At 41.3% G+C, this 18,418-nt stretch overlaps 1 protein-coding gene across 12 annotated transcripts in view; it reads left to right on the forward strand.

The window, feature by feature from the left end:
• RAPGEF4 (Rap guanine nucleotide exchange factor 4) overlaps positions 1-18,418 on the forward strand; it is a 467,767-nt gene that overhangs the window by 400,557 nt on the left and 48,792 nt on the right. For all 12 annotated transcript variants that reach the window (XM_056536334.1, XM_056536335.1, XM_056536336.1 and 9 more), the window contains 3 exons: positions 986-1,013; positions 2,777-2,855; positions 13,025-13,171. In XM_056536334.1, the coding sequence (XP_056392309.1) occupies positions 986-1,013; positions 2,777-2,855; positions 13,025-13,171 (254 nt within the window). The remainder of the gene's footprint in view (positions 1-985; positions 1,014-2,776; positions 2,856-13,024; positions 13,172-18,418) is intronic.

Below are 18,418 nucleotides of genomic sequence, written 5' to 3' on the forward strand. Positions count from 1 at the left end.
TTAAGGTGGCCATACATTTTTAATAACTGTGAGCCAAACATTCATGTGTTGTTTATAGGGAAGGGTAAGCCACAGCCAGACAGTTTTAGCACGGGTGTTGAAAATTTTAGATGCCAAACCCTTTTCTCTACCGGCATCATCTGTTGGTAGGCTGACATACACCTTAGACCAGTGTTTCCCAACGAGTGTGCCTCCAGTGGTTCCAATCTTTCCCTTAGAGCTCATTCACACTATGGAATCTCTTGAAGAACAAGAACAAGCCAGCGTTAGCACCGCCTGGAAATGCACGTTTTCCATAGAATCTCATTTAAAGTAATGGGAGGGTAGAGCACCCTGTGAGTGGTATTCTGCTTGGAAAGTATGTAGTGTGAATGGGCCCTTAGTGTCTGATTCCTATAGTTTAACTATGTACTGCCAGGCCCATATTTATGGGGGGAGATTTATCAAAACCTGTGCAGTGGAAGATTGGTGCAGTTGCTCATAGCAATCAATCAGATTGCTACTTTCTTTCTTTTTTTTTTTCAACTGAAATTTTTATTGAAAAATGTTGTATAAAGTAATACAAAAAACAAAAGTACAATGGTGTCACTGAAATTACGCACAAGAGCAAAGGTCAAAAAATAAGATACCAATCCACATGACATTAAAACAGTGAGACAATCATTGAAATATGGGCCCAACACAACCCAACACAAGCAGCACCAAATTCCAGGGCCATGGGCCAACCAGCGCTCACAAACCGGCAAACACCCTGTAAATATTAAACCTATGAGACAGAAAGGGCACAAGTAGCACCCAAAAAAACAAATACAAACAGCAGGAACAGATTGCTACTTTCAAGATCCGATTGGTTGCAATGGGCAACTGCCCCGCTCTTGCACTGCACAGGTTTTGATAAATCTCCCCTATATTTTTAGGTCTGTAATAATGGAAAGTAATTTGTGTTTATTACAAAAAAAAAATCTGTGTCATTTATATTTTGTAGGTCAGATGATGGGAAAGGACAAAAAAAAGTAAGTGAATGGCCCTCATTTACTAAAGGAGAACCGACGGTTTTTCTCGGTTATTGCGCCCAAAATTTGGTCGCATCCTGCGTGCGACCAAATCTGCGCCCAAAATTTAGGCGCACAACCTACATTTTCAAAAACACTCGGAGAGTTTAATTTAACCTACAAAATGGGCGTGGTTTACTCAAAAATGGGCGTTAACCCAACAAAATGGAAAAATCACTCGGAGTAATTGTGAAATCACTCTGAAAATAGTGTGATTTCTCAACTTTGAAAAACCGACAGCCCAAGGGTCGAGTGAAAATGGAAAAATGGAGTGTTTTTGAGAAAGGGACAGCTGACCATTGTGGTTCATGATTAAATTACTTGTTTTATACTTTAAAAGCATTTTTAACCCCTCAACGCTTTTATGATTAAATTATGTAATAGATTTTTTTAATTTATATATATATATATAGATTTTTTTTATATATATATTTAAAAAAATCTTTTGGGTTGTTAACCGATTAACAATCATGAATGTAAAGTTACATCATTGTGCAGAGTAACTTTACTTTATTTATTTGGTTTAATTTTTATTTTTCCAGTGCAACACTTTTTATTCCCGTGCGACAGAATTTAATATTGTGCGACACAAAAAAAAAACGACACATGCGACAGATTAGTAAATCACAAGGAAAAAAAAGACGAGTACACTGAAAAAAAACACCTAACCGACACTCCAGTCTTTGTTGCATCATAATAGTGGGATTTATAAAAGAGGTCCTCTGCCTTAATTTCATTTATGGTAAATTCTGATTAAGGGGCCACACACAACGTATCCGCAACATCATTTCATGCTGCGCAAAATCCGTTGCTCAGTGGGAAATATGCTGCATATTCTTCTGTTAGCTGACACACAGGGCAATCATCCGACAGCAGCCCAGTGCACAGTAAGGTTTGGAGGTGGGGCCGCGCGTCATAGTAACTTTGGCACGTGGCCACGCCTCCAAACCTTACTGACCACATAGGGCTACCACCGGGTAGCCCTATGTGTCAGCTAACAGAAGAATATGCAGCGTATTTCCCGTTGCGCGAGCGGATTTTGCGCAGCATGAAATACACTTCGTATACATTGTGTGTGACTCTACCTACCCTAATAATGCAAAGTGAAGTACAGAGTGGCATATCAGCCATGATGGTCTGCCTTCCCATTTATCTGTTAGCTTAGTGCCAGCCCAGTTATGAGCTAAACATGCAAGTTATTTTTGATAGACTGGTTAACTAGAGATACATTGTGTAGCAGCTATAACCTTCTATTTACAGTCCCATATCTATAAGATTGATAGAAACGTAGTATTGAAGGTCTCAAAACAAAATATACAGTAGTCCAACTCAGCCCATCTGATTGCAGGTGACAGACACCATATAATGTAATGGAGCCCGTCACCTTCAGTCAGATGGACTGAGTACTGGGCAGGGGAGTAAATAGTGCTACCGCCAAGTGCTTCACCCGGTGATATCTTGCAATCAGAGAGAATTTCCACACTAAATTTTGACCTGTCAAAACTTTTGACATGTCCCTGAAATATGTCAACTATTTTGTCTTATGATAGTAATGCTTTAACATAGATGTTTATATTTTAAGTTTTGTAATGGTATAACTTTTAACTACATAACTGCTACATTCCAAACCAAAAAAATTGTGTAAAAAAAAGAAAGTCCTTTAGGTTATTTTTATATATATTTTTTATTGAATTAATAAAAATATACTGTCCTTTTATTAACAGCACAAAGTGCTTTTACGACAGTTCAGTACTGGGGATGAGAGACTGCAAAAGCGTCAGCCCATAAGAAGCACAGATGAAAGTAAGTATGAGTTTAGGATGTAAAGACTTATACAAGAGCCTCTTGCATATAACCTTTTCTAAAGGTCTCCACCTTTAGCATCCCATGCCTCTCTCTACAATCCATTAAAAAAAAGGAAAAATCTGTAAAGACAAGTAACGATGGGACCCATACCAGTAGGAAGGCAGTCTACCATGACCCACTAGTGCAGCAAGTTCACATAATAAAAAGTGTTACTATCTAAATGTTAATTAATCCTGAAATCTTGAAGTTTCCAGTCTGGCTATTAGGTCTAAAACTAAGCTGAGACCTCCTGTTTTGTACAGGTTATTTCCCAGTAATGCCTTTCTTCACAGGAGTACAGGGAAAGGTGACACTATAGATATAGATAACACTGCATCCACCACCATTCACAGCAGAGATCAGTCTCCCTCCTCCCTGGAGAATGACCTCTGAAAATGTCACAGAGAATGCTCAGTGACGTCTACAGTTCATGTGAATGGGACAGGTTCTATATATTGTCTGTCAATGGGTTCTGCCTTAATGCATATATATATATATATATATATATATATATATACACACAGTGGTCCCTCAACATATGATATTAATTGGTTTCAGGAGAACCATCATATGTTAAAACCATCATATGTCGAGTACATATGTCTATGTAAAAATGGTAATTGGTTCTGGGGCCTCGGAACCATTGTATGTTGAATACATATCTCTATGGGAAACTGCTAATTGGTTCTGGGATGACCATTGTATGTGGAGTGTATGGGGAGTGTTTAACAAACCAGGGTGCCTCCAGCTGTTGCACAACTACAACTCCCAGCATGCATGTACAGCCATTGACTGTCTGGGCATGCTGGGAGTTATAGTTTTGCAACAGCTGGAGGCACACTGATAGGGAAACATTGATGTATGGGGTGTATAGTGTGTATATGTATTGTATGTGATGTGTGACATTGCATACAGTACTGTACAGTTCTTTAAATACCTTCAGGGGGGACAGAATGTCCTCCATTACGATCCTGCCCACTACAGCTCTATAGGAAAGGAAGGGGAGGGCAGCCAGCAGCTCATTGGATGCCTGCAGCAAGATGCTGCAGGCTATTGGCTATGGCTGCACTGGGGGGGGGGGGGGGGGCTTACACGGAGCTCACAGTGGAAGCCTGCGTGAGTTAGCAGGACAGCATGTGAGTAACAGGAGGCAGAACGGGGCACACGGGGCACATTAAACAACTATCTGTCAGTTGCTGAAGTTGTCAGCGCTGTCAGATAGCTATTTGAACGATGGCCCCGACACACAGCAGCATCATATGTCGATGCTGCCTTCAACATACGATGGGCTCTGAGAGGCCATCATATGTTGAAATGATCATATGTCGGGGCCATCATAAGTCGAGGGGTCACTGTATGTGTGTGTGTGTTAAAAGCAGCTCAGGCAAAATGGCTGCCCCATAATTATATACAAAAAATACAATGAATATAAAAAATACAAGCAGAAAATAGAAACAGATTAGAAAAAAAACCCACATGTTTCAGTGTTAGTGTCTGAAGAAGAAAAGCATCTAGATTACACATGCCCTTTAATGTACAGGGATGATGCACACAGCGATGTCACAATAGTGGGGTAGTATACATAGAGAAGTTAAAGCAGATAGGTAATACAGTACAGGGATAATAAATAAAATGCATCCTGTGTACTGTGACATTGCAGCATAGGAATAAAAACAAAGTTATGTCAGACACAGGAACAATGCATCACACTGTCAAGAAAGGATAACACACACACAGCAGGTGTAGCCATGGGGCCCCAGAGTCATTGGTTTAAGGGGTTTTAGTGACCCTAATATTGATGGCCTGTCCTTTGGATGGTCAAACTCCCCCCTTCCCCCTGATCAGCTGCTTGAAGGGGACGTGACACTCTTTCTAGTGCTGTGGCCTCTTCATCTTTTATTAGGTACAGTGCCATACACTTGGTAGTGGATGTTCCTCGTATTGCAGCTTTTCCCATTTACTTGAATAGTAAGAGAAACAATACCAGGCACAGCCCCTGCCAAATGCACATCTCTGTGTTAAAAGTTTAATAGGCCGCAGCACTAGCTGGCTTTTAAGCAGCTGATTGGCTGGGGTGGCGAGGATCGGACCCCCACAGCCTACTGTGATAGGCCCACAATATTAAAGGGGACCTATCAGTGGGTTTTTAGGGTATAAAGTAAGGGCATGGCTGTATAGAGTGTAAAGAAAGGGCATGGCTGTATAGATTATAAAGTAAGGGTATAGTTATATAGGGTATAAAGTAAGGGCATGGCTGTATAGAGTGTAAAGAAAGGACATGGCTGTATAGATTATAAAGTAAGGGTATAGTTATATAGGGTATAAATAAGGGCATGGCTGTATAGGTTATAAAGGGCATAGCAATTAGAGTATAAATAAGGGCATGGTTGTATAGGGTATAAAGTAAGTAAGAGCATAGCTATATAGGGTATAAATAAGGGCATAGCTATATAGGGTATAAATAAGGGCATAGCTATATAGGGTATAAATAAGGGCATGGCTGTATAGGGTATTCATTAAGGACATGGTTGTAAAGGGTATAGAGTAAGGACATGGTTGTATAGGGTATAACTTAAGGGTATGATTGTATAGGTTATAACGTAAAGGCATGGCTGTATAGGGTATTAAGGGTATAGATGTATAGGGTATAAAGTAAGGGCATGGTTGTATAGGGTATAACATAAGGGCATGGTTGTATAGGGTATAAAGTAAGGGCATGGTTGTATAGGGTATAACATAAGGGCATGGCTGTATAGGGTATAAAGTAATGGCATAGTTGTATAGGGTATAGAGTAAGGGCATAGAGGTGTAGGGTGTAAAGTAAGGGCATGGCTGTATAGGGTATAACATAAGGGCATGGTTGTATAGGGTATAGCATAAGGGCATGGCTGTATAGGGTATAAAATAATGGCATGGTTGTATAGGGTATAGAGTAAGAGCATAGAGGTATAGGGTGTAAAGTAGGGGCATGGCTGTATAGGGTATAACATAAGGGCATGGCTGTATAGGGTATAAAGTAATGTCATGGTTGTACATACCTCTTATTAGTTAATGAACCCAGAGATATTGGAGTTTTAAAATATATGCAAATTATGCTTTGGAGCCCACTGGGCATCCCTCTCGGCTGCTAGACAGAGAAGACCTTAGATTAGATGGTACCCTTTTAAGCCACAGCCAAAACTTGCACAATTGATGATAACAGTGGATTTAATTTTACTTAAAGCCACTAGACTAGTGTTACTCGATTGTAAACAGACACCCAAGGGGCTGCAGTAAGAGACAAAGCCGAGGTCTAGTACTATCACATACGTCAGAGGGAGAATATATGTTGGGACTCTATTGGTACATGTTGATTTGTTAGGACCTCCGATCTCCACTTCCTAAACCCATGTCAATACACAGGATGCTCAATCAGACAGTATGCATTTCTTGTGTGTAAATAGGGGACCCCAAAGTGGAGATCAGCGGGGGCCTGGTGAGCGTCAGAACAGCAGAAGCAGGGAATCTGTAATATTTATTGTTTTCACACAGTCTGCCCTTGTTAAAGATAATATTATCACGCAAGACAACAACTTTAACAAACATTAGTACTAACATCCAATAGAGCAGTAAAGTTTATGAACTATTGTTAACTCTAAATTGAATTTGAATCTTTAACCTTCCGCTACGGACTTTGTGAAGTGTTTGTTCTGGGCTGTCGGAATTGTTGTCTTCCTTGTAATTCTTCATCAATTGTCAGGACTCTAACAGAGTTGGAGATGGAGTGTGAAACAGGCTGCTTCTGCTAGGCTGGATTTCATATTCCATCGGCTTGCTGTAGCAGGGGGGACAAATGTTACAGCCAATTACCGTTACAAAGGTCAGAGTATGAAGGAAACAAGGGGAGGAAAATTGGCTGGTTAAACGGCTGTATCCAGCCGCCATAAACAATCTTTAGAGAAGAGTTTTGGGTTGTTCTGGGTCAGTTTACAAGTAAATGGCTTTTCTTTCCATACAGGTAGTTCACGAGTCATAGAGCAGACAGTGGTCCTGGTGTAAAGGGTCAGATCATTTCCTTCTGGCGTAGTACAGGAATTAAACTAAATGTTCAGAAAATATATTTAGATATTCGCTGCTCTGAGACAAGCAGAAAGACTTCCAGATCGTAAAGTATATTGAGCGTACATCTGAATGGGCAGAGATATGAATAGGCACATATAAAGACATGTAAGAAGCTCAAGCTTTACAATGATGTACGACATAGGTTTAATCTGATCATCATTACTGTATGTTAAAAGAGATGTATGTAACACTCATGATATGACATGCGTGCTACCTATAGAGAACTATGTACATATTAAATCTTTAGAGCAGACTACAGTAAAAGGTAAAAAATATTAGATTCCTCTCAAAGAATAGCAAGCACTCGGCACTGCTGCCTGTTTGTATAGCGTCAACGTGCTAAAGGGGTACTCCCGTGGAAAACTTTTTTTTTTTTAATCCAGAAAGTTAAACAGATTTGCAAATCACTTCTATTAAAAAATCTTAATCCTTCCAGTACTTCTTAGGGTCTGTATACTAAAGAGAAATCCAAAAAAGAAATGCATTTCCTCTGATTTCATGACCACAGTGCTCTCTGCTGACCTCTGCTGTCCATTTCATGAACTGTCCAGAGCAGGAAAAAATCCCCATAGCAAACATATGCTGCTCTGGACAGTTCCTAAAATGGACAGCAGAGGTCAGCAGAGAGCACTGTGGTTGTGACATCAGAGGAAATGCATTTCTTTTTTGGATTTCTCTTTAGTATACAGCCCCTAAAAAGTACTGGAAGGATTAAGATTTTTTAATAGAAGTGATTTACAAATCTGTTTAACTTTCTGGCACCAGTTGATTTAAAAAAAAAAAAAGTTTTCCACAGGAGTACCCCTTTAATACCTCTGTTGGCTGATCCACGCCAGGTGGGGCTCTCTGTATAATGCACAGTCCAACATATAAAATCCAACAATATAGAGAATATATTGTGACACCCCGGAAGAAGTCTGGTGACGAAACGTCGGGTGCAGGAGGTCCAACTACTGTCTCCACTAGGCAAGTTATATTATATACTCTTATTGTTAGTGTTAGGCAGCGGCCTTTGCCCCTATTGGCATTTTTTCATAATAGAGGGCAATCCATCAAAGGTGCTGACTGTTTATGGCACCTTAGTGTCTAATGTTTACAATACATTGGCTTAATTTATGGCCAGAACTTGCTGCTGCACACTATCTTGACCTCCTTTTCTCTTTCCCCCTGGTTGTCCCTGGTTGGGTAGGCCCATTACAAGGGCTATATATATTATGTTTGTAATTTTATGTGATTTTAAATGTCTGTTTTATTCATGTTTAATAAAGGTTTTGATACATTGATCTATATACGCTGTTTCGCTGTGTAGATAATGAAAGTAATAAACATTTATTGCAAACAAAGCAACACGTTTTACACCCAAACTTGGATTTTTATCATGAATCATGTATTTTTCTAGATACCTTAGAGACAGTGGCAGGTAAATAAATGTTTTATTCATTACCAAACATTGCAACACAAACACCCTCAATCCCACTGCTCACAATCAAATGGGTACCATATATACTCGAGTATAAGCCGACCCGAATATAAGCCGAGGCCCCTAATTTCACCCCAAAAACCCAGGAAAAGTTATTGACTCGACTATAAGCCTAGGGTGGGATCTATAAGCCCCCCTGTCATCATCCAGACCCCCGTCATTATCCCCCTCATCATCATCACCCTGTCATCATCCCCCCTTCATCATCACCGCCTGTCATCATCTCCCCCTGTCATCATCCCACTCCCCCTTCATCATCACTGCCTGTCATCATCCCACCCCCCCCTTCATTATCACCGCCTGTCATCATCCCCTTATCCCACACCCCCCCTTCATCATCCCCTTGTCATTATCCCACCCCCCTTCATCATCCCCTTGTCATCATCCCCTTGTCATTATCCCACCCCCACTTCATCATCCCCTTGTCATCATCACACCCCCCCTTCATCATCACCACATGTCATCAGCCCCCCCCCCCCCCACCCCTTCATCATCACCGCTTGTCAATGTCTGATACAGTGGTCTTCAACCTGCGGACCTCCAGATGTTTCAAAACTACAACTCCCAGCAAGCCCAGGCAGCCATCGGCTGTCCGGGCCTGCTGGGAGTTGTAGTTTTGAAACATCTGGAGGTCCGCAGGTTGAAGACCACTGCAGCCTTCTACATCATCCAGCCGGTCCGGGCCATCTGTGCTGCAGGGACAGTCCAGTGCGGAGGGATAGTCGTTCCGGGCTGTCCATCTTCACCGGGGGGCCTCTTCTCCGCGCTTCGGCCCAGAATAGAGTCGTTGCCTTGACGACGACGCACAGGGACGTTACTCATGAACGTCCCTGTGCGTCGTCGTCAAGGCAACGTGACTATTCCAGGGCCGGGCCCGAAGCGCGGAGAAGAGGCCCCCCCCCCCCGGTGAAGATGGACAGCCCGGAACGACTATCCCTCCGCACCGGACTGTCCCTGCAGCACAGATGGCCCGGACCAGTGCACCCTAACGTCCCGCCGAGCGGAGGTGAGTACAGAACTAAAGGGGGTGAGGGGGGGGGGGGCTTGATGATGTCGAAGGCCGCAGTGGTCTTCATCCTGCGGACCTCCAGATGTTTCAAAACTACAACTCCCAGCAAGCCCGGACAGCCGATGGCTGCCCGGGATTGCTGGGAGTTGTAGTCTTGAAACATCTGGAGGTCCGCAGGTTGAAGACCACTGAGGGCGGAGAGTTCACTCGAGTATAAGCCGAGGGGCGTGTTTTCAGCACGAAAAATCGTGCTGAAAAACTCTGCTTATACTCGAGTATAACACAACCTGCTTGCTGCTCTGTAAAACTATAACTCGTAGATTCACTTTTTACTGACAGTTCTCTGTGGACACTTTTCTGACCATTAAAGAGGTTATCCAGGATTAGCAAAACATAGCTGCTTTCTTTCCAAAATTGCACCACTCTTGTCCTCACTTTGCTTATAGTATTGCAGGACAGGTGTGGTGCTATTTTTCTAAGAAAACGGCAATGTTTTTCTAAGTATACTTATACCACCTCCCAAGCTGCCATAAAGTGCACCCACCCTGCAGTACTGTTTATGCAGGATGTGCATCATCAATATAGCAGCCCTCAAGGAAGTTTTTCAAATAAAAATAAATAGCTTCAAAATAAAAACAGAATAATCACATCAGGCAGAAATATACTAAGACTGGTATTTTATGAGTTAAAGCATACCTGTGAGATCCCACAAAAAAACACCAATACTGTTATAGGTTACTCAGTACCTCATCGTGATCATGTACATGTCATTTTTATGTCTGTATCACCCATATTTCACTAAAAAAATAGCATATTACAGCTGCTCAATGTGTTTTTAATTATCTGAAAGTGAGAGGGCGTGTACTTCTCTTGCCTCCACTGTGATGACTCCTCCCCCTCCCTCACTCTACTGACTCACTGCTCTTCGAGGAGCCTGGCAGCCCTCCTGTGTAACCCTTTCCTCTCTGGTTTCATGCTGTACACACACACACACACACACACAATGATTATTGGAGATTTCCTGTACTCTACCACCAAAGACAATATGGTGAGAGTATAACTTACATCTTCCTGTCATTCGTGTGTGTCATCCTTAGGCAGTCCTGTAATGCTGGGACTTGTAATTTTGGAATAGTTGCAGCTACAGTGTTTGGATAACTCTTTTTTGCAGCAGTGTTGCCTTCAGCTGTGTGCCTACAGCTTGTGCAAAACTACAACATCCAGCGTGCCCAGGTATCCTCTGGCTGTCAAGGCATGCTTGGAGTTTTGCAACAGCTGGAGGCACGTGTTTGGTAAAACTCTGTGTTGAAGCAGTGTTGCTGCAGCTGTGTTCCTCCTGCAGCCTTGTCAATCAGCCATCTCGTGTCCATGATCCTTAGACACGCTCATGCTGCTGTGGGACTCATCAGTGTCCCAGGAGGTATGGGGACCCCTAGTGGTGGTATTTTCGAAAACAGTTTTCTTTAATAAAATGTGCCATTTTTTTAAAGAAGTAAATTAGAAAAACAATTGTTTTCGAAGATGTTTAACATATAAAAAGTTTTTATATCTGAAAGTGACCATTTAAACCCTGTCAATGTACCATGCGCCAAATTTAGCAAGCAGAGACTGCTCTTTGTACTCACTGAAATCTATGCCAGTTCTGTGAGCTGTGTGCATGGTGGGCATGTGAGGCCCCACCCCCTTTATTAACGGAAGCCCCACAAACTTTATTAACAATAGAATGTTCAGCGTAAATCCCCACAAAAGTTGCTAATTTTTAAGCCATAAATGTATAAAATTCCACCAAATATTTCCAAATCTTTACAAATTTGATGACGAAAACAAATGCTAAATACAATACATTTAATATCATCCCTTAAAACTGTGAGCAAATCAGCTCTCTTCCAAAAGGAAGAAGACTATGTCATAATAGGCAAACCAGAGTCACCTCCAAAAGGAAGAAAACTATGTCATACTAGGCAAACCTCCAGAAGGTAGTCATCTCCAAAAGAGAGACCTCTGGTTGTATAGTATGACATAGGGTCCTTCCTTATTTGCATCATTTTTTACATGGAGCACTGCCAAAAAAGAAGTCAGTACTCCACCTGGTCTACCACCCCCAACTCCCGGCCCCCGCACCCTGATCCCCTAAAACTAAAAATACAATATTATACAAAAACTGCACAAATTGTAATGAAACAATTTTAGTGGTTTATAATGTTCCGAACATCTGCTAAGCATATCGATCATTATTTCGGGCAGCATGATGGCTGTGTGGTTTGAACTGTTGCCTTAAGCACTAGGATTCCTCTGAGTACTCTGTTGTCCTTCTGAAATCCCAAAACACCCTAGTACAATGTTTTCCAAACAGTATGCCTCCAGCTGTTGCAAAACTACAACTCCCAGCTGTCCAGCATGCTGGGAGTTGTAGTTTTGCAACAGCTGGAGGCACCCTGTTCAGTATACACTGCTCAGGTAGGTTTATTGGCTTGTCCCTTGTGTGGGATATTAGACTGTGAGCTGGACTTTTTTCTTTCTGACCTTTCCTGTCTCCAGCTGTTGCAAACTACAACTCCCAGCACGCCTGGACTGCCTTTGGCTGAGAGTTGTAGTTTTGCAACAGCTGGAGGCACACTGTTCAGTATACACTGCTCAGGTAGGTTTATTGGCTTGTCCATTGTGTGGGATATTAGACTGTGAGCCGGACTTTTTCCTTTATGTCCTTTCCTGTCCCCAGCTGTTGCAAAACTACAACTCCCAGCATGCCCGGACAGCCAAAGGCTGTCCGCGAATCCTGGGAGTTGTAGTTTTGCAACAGCTGGAGGAACCCTGTTCGGTATACAGGTTTATTGGCTTGTCCCATGTGTGGGATATTAGACTGTAACCGAACTTTTTCCTTTCTGACCTTTTCTGTCTCCAGCTGTTGCAAACTACAACTCCCAGCATGCCTGGACTGCCTTTGGCTGAGAGTTGTAGTTTTGCAACAGCTGGAGGCACACTGTTCAGTATACACTGCTCAGGTAGGTTTATTGGCTTGTCCCTTGTGTGGGATATTAGACTGTGAGCCGGACTTTTTCCTTTATGTCCTTTCCTGTCCCCAGCTGTTGCAAAACTACAACTCCCAGCATGCCCGGACAGCCAAAGGCTGTCCGGGAATGCTGGGAGTTGTAGTTTTGCAACAGCTGGAGGAACCCTGTTCGGTATACAGGTTTATTGGCTTGTCCCTTGTGTGGGATATTAGACTGTAACCAAACTTTTTCCTTTCTGACCTTTCCTGTCTCCAGCTGTTGCAAACTACAACTCCCAGCATGTCTGGACAGGCTTTGGCTGGGAGTTGTAGTTTTGAAACAGCTGGAGGCACACTGTGAGCTGGACTTTTTCCTTTTTTCACTGGGGACAGAGGGCTGATGTGAAAGGTGACAATTTGTACAGCACCGCAGAATATACCGATACTATATAAGCAACAGGAGATAAATAAAATTCATATATACTGTGCCCCTCTTGGTAATACACCTCTTGTTCATTACGCCTAATGTCTGCATTTTATCTTTCCAGTTCTTTTCAAGGTGTACTGCATCGATCACACATACACCACCATACGCGTACAAGTGTCTGCCTCGGTGAAGGAAGTGCTGTCTGCCGTGGCGGATAAACTGGGCTCCGGAGAAAGCCTGATACTTGTAAAGATCAGTTCTGCGGGAGGTACTGTTTGACTATCATTCCCTCCACTCATAGGAAATAATTTAAAAACTCAAGGTTAAACACACAAATAGCAATGGTTGTATAAAAGCGTTTCGGGATAATTTCAGTTGATTACAAACAACAGTCCGATCCCCTACCGAGTAAATAGGCCAAGCTGGGTGCTGGAAGTAGGTCTTTGTCGAAGACGGCCACAGTGCCGCCTTATAGGGTAACAGAGTTGCCATTTCCCAAAATATTACTGAAATCATCAGCTAGCGGCGTGCTGGAAAACAGCTCACTTTACAGAAATGGCCCTTCACAGCGCAAAAGTGTCCTTGTCTTGATACTGAGAAAACAGCTCGAGAAACTTACTAACAAATAAGGATAAACAGACAAGGAGGTATTGATCGTACAGCGCAGGAAAGTGGCTCCAAGTACATCCTGACTGGATCCACATGACATATAGAGGGGGATTGCTTTCCCAGACTCTGGTTCTATGAACCCACTTTATGTTGTTTAAAAATAAAAAAAATCATAGTAGCTGTACGGAAAGTCACCTAGAGCAACATAGTGATAAATGTATATGATGTATTTATATACTGCACATGATGGAATGGGTATTTTATAGAGAGAGATATCTATGTATCTATCTCTCATATCTATCTATCTATCTCATATCTATGTATATATCTATCTATCTATCTATCTATCTCATATCTATGTATCTCATATCTATGTATCTATCTATCTATCTATCTCATATTTATCTGAGATAGATAGATATGAGATAGATAGATATGAGATAGATAGATATATGAGATAGATATGAGATAGATAGATATGAGATAGATAGATATATGAGATAGATAGTTAGATAGATATGAGATAGATATGAGATAGATAGATTATAGATAGATAGATATGAGATAGATAGATATGAGATAGATAGATATATGAGATAGATAGTTAGATAGATATGAGATAGATATGAGATAGATAGATTATAGATAGATAGATAAATGAATGAATACATAAATGTATAGATAGATGGACCTATAGATTAGATAGATAAATAGATATGAGATAGATATATATGAGATAGATAGATATGAGATAGATATACGGTATATGAGATAGATAGATATGAGATAGGTAGATAGATATGTGAGAGAAAAATAAATAGATAGATATATTATTATATACATATTGCATAAATAAATACATTAATAGATATTAGATACATATTAAATTAAAAGATAAATAGATGGATAGATTATAAAACCATGTTTATCCCATCAAATATTGTTTTTAAGCTTTCTTTGAGAGACCCAAAACATCATCTTGGTAACATGCTGATAGATAGATAGATAGATATATAGATATGAGATAGATAGATAGATAGATAGATAGGCAGACAGACAGATATGAGATACATAGATAGATATTAGATAGAGAGATAGATAGAGAGATATGAGATATAGATAAATAGATATGAGATATAGATAAATAGATATGAGATGAGATAGATATAAGATATAGATAAATAGATAAGAGATATAGATAAATAGATATGAGATAAGATGAGATAGATATAAGATATAGATAAATAGATATGAGATTCACAGATAAACATGGAGGTTACTGAACCTTGGTCCCATGTCAAACTTAAACAGTCAAGCAGAAAATAAAGCACCCCAAAATAACAGTGGTTAGATTAGGGGTTCATTCATCAGATGATGATCAATGTTTTAGCTCTCTCACAGCCTTTTTCTCAATCCATAAGGAAGCTGAAATGTCAAATAACATTTGATAAAAAAAAAAAGAACAAAACCGCGCTGTAACAGTGTGAGAGTGCTGCCATTTCTGCTGGACAAGAAAGATAAATAATACAAATATTGATGAGATGAATCGATGTTATATATGTACAGTCCCTAGTTGGTAGAATGATGCCTCGACGATTAGATGATCACTGTCTGTGAAATGGATAATAGTGCAGTGGAAAATCTGCACCTAATCCTGTGTATTATAGAGCAGATTTGTTGTGGATTCGCTGCTGCTTTTAGTGTGGAAATTGTTCATGTTAAAAAGTGAATATGAACTCTCCTCCCGTTTGATCAATTGATCTCTAGGAATGATCTTCCCTCCTCCAAGCGGATCCATTACATGTCCTCCTCCTTGGGTTCTGCGGTGGTGTCTCCCCCCACTAGCTTTGAGCAAATGTGTCGTCAGGGGCCACGGGTGACGGGTCTTCTTTCAGCCATTTACTACATTCTCAATTCCCCTCTAGGTGGGGCTGACCCTGCCCAACGTGTTCTGAACACCCGTATAACTATCCCCCAATGGCGGGTAATTTGGGAGAGGGCCTCTAAGGCCTCAATTTGTACGGCCTACAAAGAAACCCAGTTATAAATGATCTTTGGTTGGCACCATACTCTTGAACTACTTAACAGACTGGATCCTTCCATTCCTCCGCAGTGCTGGCGTTGTGGGGTTGGGTCCACGTTTCATATTTTCTGGACTTGTCCGCTTATAGTAGTTTTTTTTGGGGGGGTGGCCCGTTTAATCAGCTCGGTTTTGGGGGTCTCGGTCCCTCTTGACCCCTTAATCTATCTCCTGCACTTGTCCTCTTTGGTCCTATCCAAAAAGCCGTTTAAACTTTTTTACATATTGTTTTGGCCGCTAAAACGCTGATTGCTAAACATTGGAAACAGACTCTACCCCCTCTGAAAATGACCTTTTGACCCAAGTCCGTGAGATCCGATCCCTTGAGTCTCTAACTGCTTCTTTGAACAATACTGTGGTGTCCTTTCTAACTGTTTGGGATCCATGGGATCGCTTCACTGATCGACAACCTCTTTGAACTACGTCCCCTCCTTGGGTTCCGCTGTTTACCCCCTCCTTATGTCTTCTCCTTCGTGTCTGTCTTTGTCTTGTGTAATCTATGTACATGCTCTATGCTATTGTTTTGGGTTCATCTATTGTCCCCTGTTTTGCCTTCTGATCGTATATTACTGTTCTACTTCATAGATCGGCCTAAGTGCCTCCATGCCCTGAGAAAGGATCTTGCTAGTTTTTGCTCTTGTAATTGTATTGAAATTATATGATGTGCCTTACTTTATTTTCCGGGATCACCCGGTTGTTCTTACATTGCCTGTTGTATTATTGTCGCTTCCATTTTTGAAAAACTTTAATACAAATCATAGTTTAAAAAAATTTATAAAAAGTGAACGTGTATAACATGCATTCCACAACAAATTAGTGAAGATTTAAAGGGGTACTCCGGTGGAAAACATATTTTTTAAATCAACTGGTGCCAGAAAGTTAAACAGATTTGTAAATTACTTCCATTTAAAATCTAAATCCTCCCAGTACTTATCAGCTGCTGTATAATACAGAGGAATTTCTTTTCTTTTTGAATTTATTTTCTGTCTGTCCACAGTGCTCTCTGCTGACACCTCTGTCCATTTCAGGAACTGTCCGGAGCAGGAACAATTCCCCATAGCAAACTTATCCTGCTCTGGACAGTTCCTGACATGAACAGAGGTGTCAGCAAAGAGTACTGTGGTCAGACAGAAAATAAATAAAAAAAAAAGAAAAGAACTTCCTCTGTATTATACAGCAGCTGATAAGTACTGGAAGGATTAGGAATTTTTAATAGAAGTCATTTACAAATCTGTTTCACTTTCTGGCACCAGTTGATTTAAAAAAATTTGTTAATGTTTTCCACCGGAGTACCCCTTTATGCAGATTTAGCGCAATAAATCCTTAGCAAAATAAATTGACATGCTGCAGATTTAATATCCACTCTGCAGGTCATCAGAATCTCATTCACTTTTGATGCTATTGTACCATGCTGCAGCTTATCTGTGCCTTAAAGGGATACTCTATTAAAACAATTTTTTTTAAATCAGCTGGTGCCAGAAAGTTAAACAGATTTGTAAATTACTACTATTTGACAGCCTTAATCCTTGCAGCACTTATCAGCTGCTGTATGCTCCAGAGGAAGTTCTTTTCTTTTTGAATTTTCTTTCTGTCTGACCACAGTGCTCTCTGCTGACACCACTGTCCATGTCAGGAACTGTACAGAGCACGATAGGTTTGCTATGGGGATTTTTTCCGGCTCCCGATAGTTCCTGACATGGTGACAGCAGAGAGCATTGTTTTCCATCGGAGTACCCCTTAAAAGGACAACTGCAGCGGAATTACACTTATCCCCTATCCACAGGATAGGGGATAAGTGTTTGAGCGCGGGGGGTCCGACCGCTGGGACCCTCCTCGATCTCCCTAACGGGGCGCCTGCATTAGCGCCCATGGTGACTTGGCGTCGACCAAGAGGTCGACGGTGACGCCCCGTCTCCTCCCCGTCCCCATACAGTTCTATGGGGGATGCAGGGAGGCACGAATGCTGCCTCCCCGTCTGTCCCATAGAGATGTATGGAGGAGGCGTGCCGGCCGCAACGTCATGCTGCGGCTGGCACGCCCCCTGCACGGGACAGCTGCGGCCCCGTACAGGAGATCGCCGGAGGCCCCAGCGTTCGGAGCCCCCGCGATCAAACACTTATCCCCTATCTTGAGGATAGGGGATAAGTGTTTGTACTGCTGCAGATGTCCTTTAATGTCCTGCAGCTTTTCTATCTGTCAGTAAACCTGGGTGTGTTCTGTTTTGCTGCAGCGCCACCCTAGGTGAAATTAGGCATTTATAAAAATAAAAAATAAAATTATGGGTTGTCTAATGCAGGACAGTGCTCCAAATGTTCTCCAGAGGGGGAGATGCTTTTGGTAGCCACTCTTCACCCTGAGAGAGCAGACTGCTCTATATTAAGTCAGAATTTCCTAATAGTTTATATGAAAATGGATTTCTAATCTGGACAACTCTTTCAAATACAAATAGTAGCATTATTATTATTATTATTATTTAGCTGCAGATCTGCTTAGCAATAATACATCCCATAAACTAACTGTTCTTTGTAATATTATAATGTATCAGTATATGGTTTTTTTTATATGTTTCCTATGCATTATCATCTCTACCGGCAGCATCGGTGAGATCCCAGCTTCAGTGTATATCTCATAATCATTTCCTTCACACCAAGTCTGTTAACAAACCCTGGAGATATGAGATGAAAACACTTACTTTACTGTCAACACCATGCAGTATGTTTACATTGTACCACATTCTAGAGGATTTAGAATCTAAACATGAAGTGGGAAAGCGCACCATTATTACCAGCCATAACCATGGTAACCTCCTTAATTTAGAACAGAAAT

This window comes from Hyla sarda, chromosome 8 (genome assembly GCF_029499605.1).
Source record: "Hyla sarda isolate aHylSar1 chromosome 8, aHylSar1.hap1, whole genome shotgun sequence".
Classification (NCBI taxonomy): domain Eukaryota; kingdom Metazoa; phylum Chordata; class Amphibia; order Anura; family Hylidae; genus Hyla; species Hyla sarda.